Below are 11960 nucleotides of genomic sequence, written 5' to 3'. Positions count from 1 at the left end.
GAGAAAGTGCTTTGGACTAAGAGACTTGGCCACATGCCTGTCCTTATGGCAGTTAGTCCTGAAAGGAAGGAAGGCAGAGAGAAAGAGAGAATATAAATCTCAGAGCCTGGTTGTCTCTGCTGGGGCCGGACCCACTGACTCCCCACAATGTGGAGGTCCCCTCTCTGAGATTCTGGGAATCACTTTGCTGACTGGCGCTGGCTTTCCAGGGATCTCTTTCCTGCCTGGGGCGTGAGCAGGAGCCAATGAGCCAGCATGTATGAAGCGCTCAGCCCCAGGTCTGACCCATGGCAGGCTCAGTGGGCATGAATTCCTTTCCTTAATGGGCACCAGGCAAGGATGAAGGCTTGGCAAGACACCAGGAAGATGTGAGCCATCAGCACTCGCAGTGATGCAGCTTAGCAGCCCCTGGGAGATTAGCACCAGGTGCCCTGGGACCCGGCCGAGCATCCCCGGGGGACCAGAAGGACCCAATGGCACAGTTGGTGGTTAGGAAAGGAAAAAGCTAAGAAAAAAAAAATTCCTTGCCACCCCTGCTCCATTTGTGGAAAGAGACGTTCTCAACAGGTACTCCCTGGGTGCTGGGGTTCCTGCGGTACCTTGAAGATGGGTGCCCAGAAAGCGGGACATTTGATCTGGGTTTTGAAGGATGAATAAGAGTTTGTCAGACTAGAGCAAGGACCTGGGGAGGGACACTGGACTGTCACCTCCAGTCTTACCCACCATACTTTGTACAGAGTGTGAGGATTCCATGCCCTGGGTTGGACTCGTCTCAGTAACAGAACCTCCAGGCACACCATTCTCTCCGACCTCTCATCCACAGAAGAAGCAAATGGAGCGTTTAGGCTTAAATAAGATCCTGAATATGCAACACACGGAGAAATGCGCTGACAGAAACCCGCGCTACCCACCCCGTAAGGTCCAGCTCCAGTGAGAAGCCTTTATGTGATCAAATCCAGGGCCTTGAAATGACCACATGGTGAGCTCTTATTAAAGCTCAAACACTGAACTACGGCAGTGCTTGGCATCATGCTTGCCATGGCTGATTCTCCCCCAAGTAGGTACCCTCCTCACCCGTGATAAATGGAGGTCACTCACGGCCAGTGTGGGGCAAGCCGGAGGAGGGGTTACAATTTCGGGACTAGCCCAAGATACCCCACAAGGACGGGCACGGGGATTTTTATGGTTCAGATATTTTTATTTGAGAGGCAGAAATGGAGAGATCTCCCACCCTCTGGTTCACTACACAAATGCCTACAACAGCCAGGACTGGTCAGGGCGACATCAGGAACTCAGCGAGGATCTCCTGTGTGGGCAGCAGGGACCCAAGGACTCAGACCAGCACCTCCCAGGGTGGACAGCAGCAGGAAGCTGGAATCCAGGCGGTCTGGAGTCAAGACTTGAACCCCAGGAAATCCCGTATGGGAGGGAAGGCATCTTAACCCCTAAGCCACCTCTCCACTTCTGCCCCTCCAGCGCACAAGTCCAGGCTTGCTTGTTGCAAACACATCCGCTGGAGGAAACCAGGCACCTGCGGGGTGTCCCGGGATTCCGTACCCTCTTCCATTGCAGGGCGGGGGCCAACCCCACACGGCCTTCAGGGCCCAGCCAGAACTTCTACACCAAGCCCAGCCGCGGGCCTGCTCCCGCCCCGCCGCTTCCGCCCAAGGTCCTTGGAGAAAATTCCATCCTCGCCTGACCCAGCGGCCCTCGCACTGGGTTTTTTTCCAAAGGGGCGAGTCCGGGGCTGGAGCTGACCCTTCGCCCCTCCTCAGGGCTGCGGTCCCAGAGGCGGCATCCCAAGGTCGCTGCTCCTTGGGGACCGGTGGGCCCACCGGAGGAGCGGGCTCGGGACGTCCCGGCAAACAGGAAGCCAGACAATGGCTGCTACTTATCGCGCCGCCCGCATTCCTTTCAGGTGATGCCCGCGTGCGCGCGCGCGGGGGGCCGCTGCCCAGCGGGAGAACGGGACGCCCCTCCTCTTGGGCTCTTGCACTGGGGAAAGGCAGGGCCTCGGCCCCACCCCTGCCCCTCCACGGCAGCCAGAGGCTTGAAGGGAAGTGGAGGTGAAAGGACAGGTTGCTGTCACTCCCGCATGCCAGGATACTGGCGTGGGTTCCGGAATCTAGTGAGTCAGTCAGTCCCAGCCCTTTGGGACCCCCAGCCCGGTGAGGGAGGTGATGCAGTGGGTGAAAGGGCAGCAAGCAAATGAGTTGGGACAGGTGTGTGTCCACGCTGCTTATGGGGAGGGGTCGTGGACCGGCACGGGTTCTTTGTGACGCACCCGGCACACTGGCAAGCACAGGTACTGGCTGGATTCCATCCGGAAAGGGCAGACTGCGTGGAAGGGCACTCAGGCTGGGGAATAGTGTGAGCAGGACACATGAGGCGCAGTGAGGACCTGGGGGTTGCCTGGGCACAGATGACAGCCTGTGGAAGAGGCTGGTTGGGTTGGTGTTGGCCTTGATGGCCGACCTGCTGCCTGGGCTGGTTTTGCTGGGAGTCTGGGAGGAGAGAACTGTGGTCGCAGGCCCAGGTTGATCCAGGGACAGGGAAGGACAGGGTGCTTGGAGAGGCTGACGCTCCAGTGCTGTTGGGGCCAGCACCCCCTTGCCTGCTGGGCACAGGCACCGGTTCTGCTGATTGGTGGGCTGGGCTGCCCCCTCCGCCTGGCCAGGCAGTGCTGATTCAGCGTCTGAGGAGCAGATTCCCACGGCTTCATTCTCAGAAGGCCAAAGGCCCGTGCCACCCATGCCCTGCCTCCAAGTGGGTCAGTGCCCTGGGCACTGATGGCAGTTCGGGCTCAATGGAGGCTGAGAGTTCCTGCCCACCCACTCTGCCAGCCAGCGGCACCTCTGAAAATCCTTCCTGCTTTATAAATCTGTTCTGCCCTGCCACTGGCCCAGCTCACCACTCCTCGAGGACCCAGGAAACTACAGTTATCAATACTTGTGGCTTTTTTTTTTTAAGATTTATTTATTTGAAGGGTAGAAATACACAGAGATCTTTGGTCTGTTAGTTCACTCCTCAAATGGCAACAACAGCCAGGCCTGAGGCAGGAAGAAGCCCGGAGCCTAGAACTCCATCCGGACCCCCCATACGGATGCCGGATCCCAAGCACGTGGGCCACTCTCCACTGCCTTCCCAGGCTAGTAGCAGAGAGCTGGACTGGAGGTGGAGCAGCTAGGATTTGAACCCATGCTCATATGGGATGCCAGCGTTGTAGGCAGTGAGTTCATCGGATGTACCACAACGCCAGCCCCAATACTTTGGCTTTATTTGAAAACAGTGAAAAGAAAAATAAATATCTCTGAAGAATAAGAATTACAGGGTGGAGTAGGGGTGGGGTGGGGCTGGAGACTTGGGGGTGTCCTGGCTTTGGTAGTGTTTATAAGGATGCCAGGGCCCTGGGATCTGTAGGCCCAGTTCCTCCCCTGCCAGGTCCTGTCCCGTCCCCACTGGGAGGTCTGGGGGCTCCGCGAACCTCGCCTGCCCGCTCCCAGGCTGGGCGCTGCATCAGCAGAACCCATGGGGATTAAAACCCTGGCGCCCGCCTGCGCCCCGGCTCCGCCGGGCATGGCGGAAGTGGCTGGCCCCTGCCCCGAGGGGAGGCGCTCTCCCACTGGCTGCTTGAGCCTGGGACCCCAATCCAGGCCTGGCCTCGTGCCCAGAACCTCAGTGATGCCCCATATCTTCCATGCCCACGCGGCCCCAAACGCCCAGTACAAAGCTCTCAATGTCACACTCGTTGGTGCCTCTTAGGATGCGGAAGTGGCCCCTCTCGCCCCAGGCAGGTCCCCAGGAGTTGGCTGCAGTCTGGGAAAGAAAAGGCAGATAAGGCAGAGGGAAGGGGAAGAGGGTACAAGGGGCGGCTGCAGGTGGGCTCAGGTCCCACGTGTCCCCGAGGGACTCACCCAATATTTGAGGGTCCTTCCATCAGGTAGCGTCTCCTCTCCCCACCTGTGGGCAGAGCAGGAGTGGGCACTGCTGCACCTGCTGTCGGGGACTGCACCTGCTAGCGTCTTCCCTCTCAGGTCCTTGCTGCCTTTTGGACCTTGGCTGTACCCCTAGCACTTAGTCTCTGTCCCTCTCCGCACCTCCCTCCTGTAACCTACAACCCCCAAGCCCTCCATGGGGGAAGAAGTGAGGAGAGGAGGGACCTTAGGACCCATTGTCCAGGCACTTAACATGCTGGGGAGGGTTCTGCACAACCTCACACATCTGCCCGCCGTGGCTCACTCTGGGGACCCGGAGACGGATGGCTGCTTGGGGACCGGAAGGGAGCGACTTGGCATACGTGTGGGGATTGCAGAGGTCCCGAGGGCCCAGTCTGCTTTCTTGGATGGGTGTTCACTGATTTTATTGAAACCAACAGCTCCAGCATCTCCCATCGTATCAGGTTGTGGAAACTGAGGCCCATGGAAGGGACCTGCCTAGGTCGCTCGGTGAGTTGGCAGGGTTGGGACAAGTGCTGAGGTGGGCAGGATGGGGGTGAACAATTCCTGAACCTGTGTCTTGGTCTCACAGGGGCATATTTGGGTGCAAGAAACTGCTCCTAAGTAACCTACAAGGCCACTTCTGGGTGGCTCCAGGCAGGGTCCTCTGAAGGGGTTGGGGGTTATTTTCAGCTTTGTAGGGTGGCTTGGGATCCACGCAGACTCCAAGCTGGCACTCCTCCCACCCGGGGCAAGCTCTGTGGAAACCCCCCCCCCAGCCTCGTTCTGCTCACAGGGTCCTCACCCTGTGATCTTGACCGAGTGGGTACCGTGCCGGCGATAGCGCTCAGGCCTCCCGAGGCTCACGGGCGTGTGGCTGTAGATACCGCCCTGGTACAGGAAGAAGTCCTCGTGCACTTCCATGAGAGCTGTGGGCAGAGGGCAAAGCAGGACTGTCTCAGTGCCCTGCTGCCTGCAGAGAGGAAATGTGACCCTATTGCACCCAGCCCCCAGTGGAGTTGCTGCGTGATACTGGACAGAGCTCTGGGCTGTGGTCCTGTCTCCAGCATCTAGCTGGCCCAGCTTCCAGAGGCGTGGGGTGGGATGAGGGACACCTGCCAGGGGAGCATGTACCTTGCACGGGGCCGTTCTCCAGTAGCTCCTTCATGATCTCTTTCTCCTGGAAGCCAGTGGTTGGATGAGCAGAGCATCCATCAGGGTGGGCGCCTCCCGCCTTGGGCTAGCCCCCAGCTCCCTCTCCTGCCCTCAGACTGCTCGCCCATGTGCACACTTACATTGGAGCCAAGGCGGTAGGCTGGAGTGACCTGGTAGATGTCGTTGGCGTGGACGTGGCTGTTGGGGCAGCGGGCAGTAGCCTGCCGCTTGCCCCGACCCATGGCTCGGCTGTGCATCATGCAGGGAGGGGCGGGGCCAGCCTCATCCTGCTCACGGCCCGAGAATGGGTAGCAGTGGTCCGACACAACCCTGAGGAGGTGACAGGAGGGAATAAGGGCAATGGGTGGTACAGCATGGCCTACAGCGTGCCCTGTCCATACCTCCGCCCAGAATGCATACCCTCGGCGTCGCAGGAACCACCAGGCACCATCGAGACGCCCGCCGCGACAGCCCTGCTGATGGTGCCTGTCACAGGACAGCAGGTTCTGGGGCGATAGGACAGGTGTCATGTGTCCCAGAGAATGGATGGAGACACGGTCAGATGCCACGGCTGGTGGAAGGAGGCAGAGGGGCCGTCAGGGAGGCTTGAGCCCTGGGCGCCCCCTTCTGGCCAGCCAGCCCCTTGCCCTTGGACGCACCTGCTGTGGAGAAAGCCCAGGACCCCGCACAGTTGCCCTGGTCCAGAGGCTCGTGGATCATGTTGGGCCACTTCTCGGAGGCCTCAAAGGCCGCAGGCAGCACCTCTCCAGGACCCAGTCCGGTCTGCAAGACAGAGGTCACACCCCATGCCTTCTGGCCTGCCTCTCAGGGGTCAGTCGGAAGTTGGACCTGGTGCCCTCCTCCTGCTGAGGGAGCCCGGCAGCCTCCTGTATGGACTTGAGTGCGACAGCCATGCCCCGCACGGGGCATGCCCTGATGCGGGAAGGGGCCAGGCTGAGGTCTCCCTCCTTCCCACTGTCCACCCTGCCTCTTCACCTCTTAATCTGCCACACCCGTCTTTCCAATGGAACTGTGGCCTTCAGTCCCCCAAGGACAGGGAGGAAAGGAACACTAGGGTCCCGTGACCAGGCAGGCGGCCAAGGCAAACAGCAGGAGGCAGAAAATATCTAGAGGCCCCGGGGGAGTGAGGGCAGGGGCAGGGTCTGGTCACTCCAGCCTCGGGCTGCAGTCCCTCTGCGGAATGGTGACTCCCGCCAGTCCCCGGTCTCCATGGCTGCCGCTGCTTGGGCAGGTCCCCTGGCACATGCCCAATCCCTGCCCTTCCATAGCCTGTATTGGACGACAGCTAAGAGTTCTTCCCCCAGAGGGCCCCTGGGAAGCAAGAGGTCCCCTCCTCCCTGGGGATACCCCTCCTCTCCCAAGCCAGCATTTGCTTCTTTGAATTGCTGCTCTCTGACCAGAGCTGGAAGCGTGTCTGTGCCTCCCTTCCCAAAATACCAAGGTGATCTCTTGACCCCTTGGGCCCTAACCCAGCTGTCCTGGGACCAACAACATTTTTCCCACACTGAGGCTAGAAAGGGCCACTGCTGGAACCACACAACTCAGAATCAGAGCATGAATTCTGCCAGCACAGCACCTCCTATTACAGGCAGAAAGCAAAGACCCAGAGATGGGGAGTCACTTTCCCAGGGACACACAGCCTACTGGTTGGTGATAAGTCCAGCCCTGAGAGGTACAGGACACAGGGTGCTGTTGTTCCTAAGGACAGATGTCATGGCGGGGAGGCAGGGGAATGGCAGAATTGCGGGAAAAGATGGACTTACGTAAATCTCATTCATGTTCATGACGGATGAAGACGGGCGGTGGGTGCCCAGGCGGTAGCGAATGCCTTCATCCAGAGTCATGCCCCAGAAGGCACTGTGGTTCCCAGCCTGCCACCTGAAGGAGGGGGGTCGTCGCAGGAGAAAGTCACATACTTGTCAGGGCTGGGGGTCCCTGGGGCACGCGTGTGTGGGTGGGAGCCAGTGTGTGCTTAAGAACCAGTATGATGGGGCATGTGTGTCAAGTACCATGCGTGTCTGTGTGTTTGTGTATGTGTGTACACATGCATGCGTGATTGCTGTGGAGGGGAGGGGCGGGGTTCCAGGGCTTCTCACCCGTAGTTGCCCTGGTTGATGGCATTGATCATGTCTGGGTCCACCAAGCATGGCTCCTGGTCACACTCCCACTGCCCTTTTTCCTGGCAGGTGCTAGCAAAAAAAAAAAAAAGCAGGGTGACTGGGTGGGTCCCTCTGAATGAATGATGCCTCAGAGGCCATGGGATTCCCTAAAGGTTCCCATCGATGCCGCTGGCTTTAAATGTCAAACTCAAGTTCACCTTTCTCAAGTTCAGCTCTGCATCCAGATCTGAACTTGAGAATCGTAGATCTTGCTGCTACTTCACACCATCAAGGGGGTGCCCAACAGCTCCAATTTACACTCCAAACAGAAGGCCTGATCTCCCTCACTCCTCTTCAAATGCCAGCAATGTGATCTTTCCTGGAGGGCAGCTATCCCAAAGCCACCCTGAGCTTTGTCTTCAGAGTCCCGCTGGGTCAGCCTCAAAGACCTCCTCCCGCTGGCACCAGCTGTGGCTTGCTCACCTTTCACCTGAATGCTGGCAGCTAGCTTTCATTGTTCCGCTCGCGTCCCACCTGCGTCACTCCCCACCCATGGTGTATTTTTAAAGCAGCTGGACTGAAGCCAGATCATGCCTCTCCTTTGCCCGAACCCCCCACCTTCCCATGGCAGGGTGAGAACCACGGTTCCTGCCATGGGCATGGGGAATGAGGCCCTGGGTGCTCTCTGTCCACCACCTCTTCCCTGACCCTGCCAGCTCCTGCTCCTGATTTTTGGGGCTCAGACAGGCCATCCCTCTGATCCCTCCTGCTCCAGGGCCTCCCAAGTGCCCGTGACTCGCTCTCCTGTGTTCCAAGTCCTTATGGAGCATCACCTCCTCTGGGATGTCCCTTCGGCCGCTGTATTCCCTTTCTGCCTGCACAGCCTCAAGAAAACCAAGTGTCTCAAGGGCAGGTTTGGTTTGGTGATCTTCAAGGCCTAGGAAAACGACACCAGCAGATGGTAGGGGCTGGACCAACAGCCGTGGGATGAATGAGTGATGGAGATACTGCGGTGAAGTGGCCCAGTGTAAAGGTTTTGGATTCCAACCCTAACCACAGGCGAGTGACCTTGGAAAGGAATTTGAGCTCACCCTCAATATCCTTGTCTGTTCAATGGGGATGAGAGTAACAGTGTCACTTCCCAGGGATGAACTGATGGCTTGGGGAGTGCCCACTCCATTGGAGGCACCCATTGTTCTTGTACCCCTTTTCTCTTGAACTTCAGAGGCTCTCCCCATCTTGGAAGTGCAAGCCATCTCAACCTTAAAATGGGCCAAATTACCTTCTCCCGCAATCCCTGCAGTTGTCATGTATCCCATCACCAGCAGGTGCTGGGTCTGGCGCATCATGAACCCGTGAGCTGCCCACCTTCCGCTGTCCACCATACTTCAGGCCCTCTGCACCTCCCATCTGGTCCAGGACAAGGGTTTCCCCATGAAGCCCGAGTCTCTGTGCCATGCCTCACCCCCACACACCTCCTAAAGCCAGAGAGAACTATGATAACGGAAGTCTGTAGTGCCTCCTCTGAGTCGCATCCCATCTGGGACAAAAGGCAGAATCCTAAGCTGACCTGCCAGGACCTCTCTGTCCCTTCACCCAGCTCCTGCTGAAACAGACTGTGTCCCACCTCCCACTGGGTCTTCCCAGCCACCCCCCGCCCCTCCCCCAGGCCTGGGGCATTTATCCTCCTTTCTAGCCATCTCCATGGAGCCCCAAGAGCATCCTCCTTTGGAGCAGGGTCACTCTTGTCCCTGTTACCCTTCCTACAGTTTGTAATGATCAGTTGATTGCAATAATACACCTGGTGGGACCAAGTGTATTGTGAATTTTGTTGAATTCTCCCCATACCTCCTATTCCCAGCCTGGTCCTTAACAGCTAGGTGTGACCCAGAAGTTGGATTTTACAAATCCTGTGATTCTTTTACAAGCTCCTAAGTGCAATTACAAGCTGCTAGCGGCCTGGCCTTCTCTCCTCTCCAGCCAGCCAGGGGCTCCCGCCTCCAGGGTTGCCTTTTAAGGAGCCTTGAGGGGAGCCAAGCCCCAGTATGGCTGGGCTCCGGCCCTGGAAGCAGCCTGCGCACTTTCTGAGAGGGCCCAGGAGTGCCAGGGGGAGGGGAGGGAGAGGCGTGCTGGACAGGCATCCGGGAGGGCTAGCTCACTCCACATGTGACATGATGTGCAGCCTCCCACACCTGTCCCCAACCTGTCCAGGAAGGGCTGGGGGTTCTTCAGACCTTTCTGGCCCCTATCTGCTTGGCCCTCGGGGCTGTTGCCCGAGCAGGTCTAGACAGGGCTGGTGGCAGCAAGTCCCAGCATTCCAGAGGGGCCTGGGAGGCCAGGGCCCAGGGACAGGAGTGGGAATGTTAACCCCTCACTGCCCAGAGGTGGCTGGTCAGGACACAGACACAGGCTGAGCCGCCCACCCGCCCCCTGCCCTCGCCATGACCTAGGCACTTCTCACCCTAGTGAGGCAATGGAAACCTTCCACCAGCCTTCTCTCTGAGGCCCCGGCAGAGGCTGAGGGTGGACTGGGTGCAAGGTCCTTGTTATTTTCCAGGAAAGCACTCACATTTCCAACCCGATCCTGCTCCTCTTCCCAGCTCAGGCTGAGAGGGGGCATCCTCCTGCCGGGAACTGCTGGGAGGGGCTGCATTCTAGGGAAGGCCCTGTTCCGGTTGCCTTTGGCCACCAGCCCAGCCAACCCTGACCCTATCCGGTCCTGGGGGGCCTGCAGACGCTACAGCCAGAGGTTTCCTTCCTGGCGTACCTTTTCGGGCTGTCCCGCGACAGCAAGAACAGTGGGGAAAGGAGGGACTCCCCATTCAGGGGTGGCACTTGGGCCAGGCAGCAGCCACAGCTGGCCACTCCTGGGGAATGTGGTTAGAGGGGCATCATGGAAATCGAATCAGTGGCTGCTAAAATTCCCCTAGATGACTCTGGATAAGGATGCCGAAGCTTAGACAAGGGAAAGGACTTGTTCCCAGCAAGGGACTGGCAGAGGCAGAGTTTGAACCCAGTGTGTGGGCCTCCCAGCCCCAAGGACAGCCTGCCCACAGGCCCCAGACACTCACCAGCGGTTACAGTTTTCCCAGAACGTTCCCAAGACAGGATAGACACGGCCCCCATGCACGCATCCTGCAGGGAAGGAAGGGGAAATGAGAACTGGAACCAGGACCAACATACTGGGCTGAGGCAGCCAGGTTAGCAGAGGTCACATACCAAGCTCTCCAAGGTCGCCTGAGCCCTCCCAGACCCCAGCCCTCTCTCAAACCAAAGCCACTGTCACTTTAAGCAGCTCCTGTAGGGTCACATGCCTACTGCTACTTGGGAAGTTCTTCATCAACTCCAACTTGAACCCCTTTTGCTTCACTTGGATGCCAGCCACCACATTCCTGGGATCTTTTGCCATTTAAGATGAACTGAGGCTGGGGGGTGGCCCGTGGAAGGGGGCTGGGGAAGCTGAGAGCCAGAGAAGGTATGAGTCCTCTGGGACAACACAGCACATGGGTGTATGCCTTCCTAGCCCCAAGTCCTGAGGAACTGTGGGAAGGACAGAACGAAGCAGGTGCATGGAAAGGGGTGATGATGAGGGCTGGAAGAGGGACTAGATTCCATCCACCTGCTGGGTATGACCAGCCATTGCACAGGCATGGAATTCTGAGCGCAGGCACAGTTATGGCCCCCGTGACCCTGACCAACCCCTGTGCACATTATCAACCCAAGAGTGAGTCAGCAGGTGGGGCTGGCACCTCTCCTGCCCACAGGAACAGAGACAGGAGTGGGAGAAAGGGCGGGTGCCTTTTCCTGATCCCACTTTGAATCCCAAGCAGGGACTTTCTCAGCCTTGCTTGGAAAGAGTCAAGTGGGACCACAGCGAGGACTCCCCATGCTCCTCCTCTAAGAAGCCCTCACCGGGGAACCCCGTCCTGTCAATTCCCTCCAAAGTCCTGCTGAGTCTGGGGGCTCACCACGTGCTCCATGCTCACCTTGGATGGGAGGGAACGGAGGCGGCACGCCCAGGCAGAAGTCCCAGAAGTCAGGGCAGCAGTCGGAGACCGTGCGGTTGCAGAAGAGGTCGCAGTAGCAGGTGGCGCCCAGGTAGGGCAGGGCACAGTCATCGGAGCGGCCGCGGCAGCACAGGTCCTGCTTCTGGCAGTACCTGCCACCCGCGTCCCGGATCCCTCGCAGGTGCAGCCCTGGCGCTAGTTCCCGGCGCCAACGACTCCGCCGGGTGCCCAGAGTGACCTGGCCAGTCAGCAACAGCAGGAAGAGCAGCCCTAAAGGAAGCCGCCACATGACGCCTCCTGGGCCTAGGGAGGGCAGAGGTTAAGGGTGAGAGACCGTGGATTGCAGGGTTCACCTCCTGGCAGAGGAGGGACTCAACCCTTGACTTCCTGAACCACAAGTTCAAGGTGGGACACCTGGGCTCCTGAGTCCCCAGGCGGGCCACCGACAGAGGCCCCCACCTGTCTCTACCCAAAGTTCTTCATGAAAGCAGCACTTGTGGCATTCGTGGTGCCCCCTGCGCAGCACCTATACTTCAGACCCTCCCGTCTCTGCGTTAGCCTGCATTTCTGCCTTTGGCTTTAGACTTCCAGGACCCTCTGTCCTGTCCTCTTCTGTTGCCCGTGTTCCCTGTCTGGGTCCCTCTGACTGTCCCCTCCACCGCTCCACCGCCCCTTCTCTGCCTCCACCCTCTGCTCTGAGAGCAGACAGCGGCCCTACCTGGCCAGGGCTGTGGGCTGGGCCC

The 11960-nt window shown here is 58.8% G+C and overlaps 1 protein-coding gene across 2 annotated transcripts; it reads right to left on the bottom strand.

Moving 5' to 3' along the window:
• Positions 1-3644: 3644 nt before the first annotated feature.
• Positions 3645-11506, bottom strand: TINAGL1 (tubulointerstitial nephritis antigen like 1). 2 transcript variants are annotated; one of them, XM_040974382.1, is made up of 11 exons: positions 11197-11506; positions 10282-10345; positions 7208-7300; positions 6875-6989; positions 5750-5873; positions 5511-5661; positions 5231-5420; positions 5070-5115; positions 4741-4864; positions 3915-3960; positions 3645-3816 (listed from the first exon to the last, which is right to left on the bottom strand). In XM_040974382.1, the coding sequence occupies exons 1-11, from the start codon at positions 11504-11506 to the stop codon at positions 3676-3678; spliced, it is 1404 nt and encodes a 467-aa protein (XP_040830316.1). In that variant the 3' UTR covers positions 3645-3675. The 2 variants fall into 2 exon arrangements, with proteins under 2 accessions (XP_040830316.1, XP_040830317.1); XM_040974383.1 differs by lacking the exon at positions 7208-7300.
• Between the last annotated feature and the right edge of the window lie 454 nt (positions 11507-11960).

This window comes from Ochotona curzoniae, unplaced genomic scaffold (genome assembly GCF_017591425.1).
Source record: "Ochotona curzoniae isolate NIBS_2020 unplaced genomic scaffold, NIBS_Ocur_1.0 contig_2404, whole genome shotgun sequence".
In the NCBI taxonomy this organism is placed as follows: Eukaryota; Metazoa; Chordata; class Mammalia; order Lagomorpha; family Ochotonidae; genus Ochotona; species Ochotona curzoniae.
Note: the sequence above shows the minus strand (reverse complement) of the source record. Positions and strands in the feature narration are given on the sequence as shown.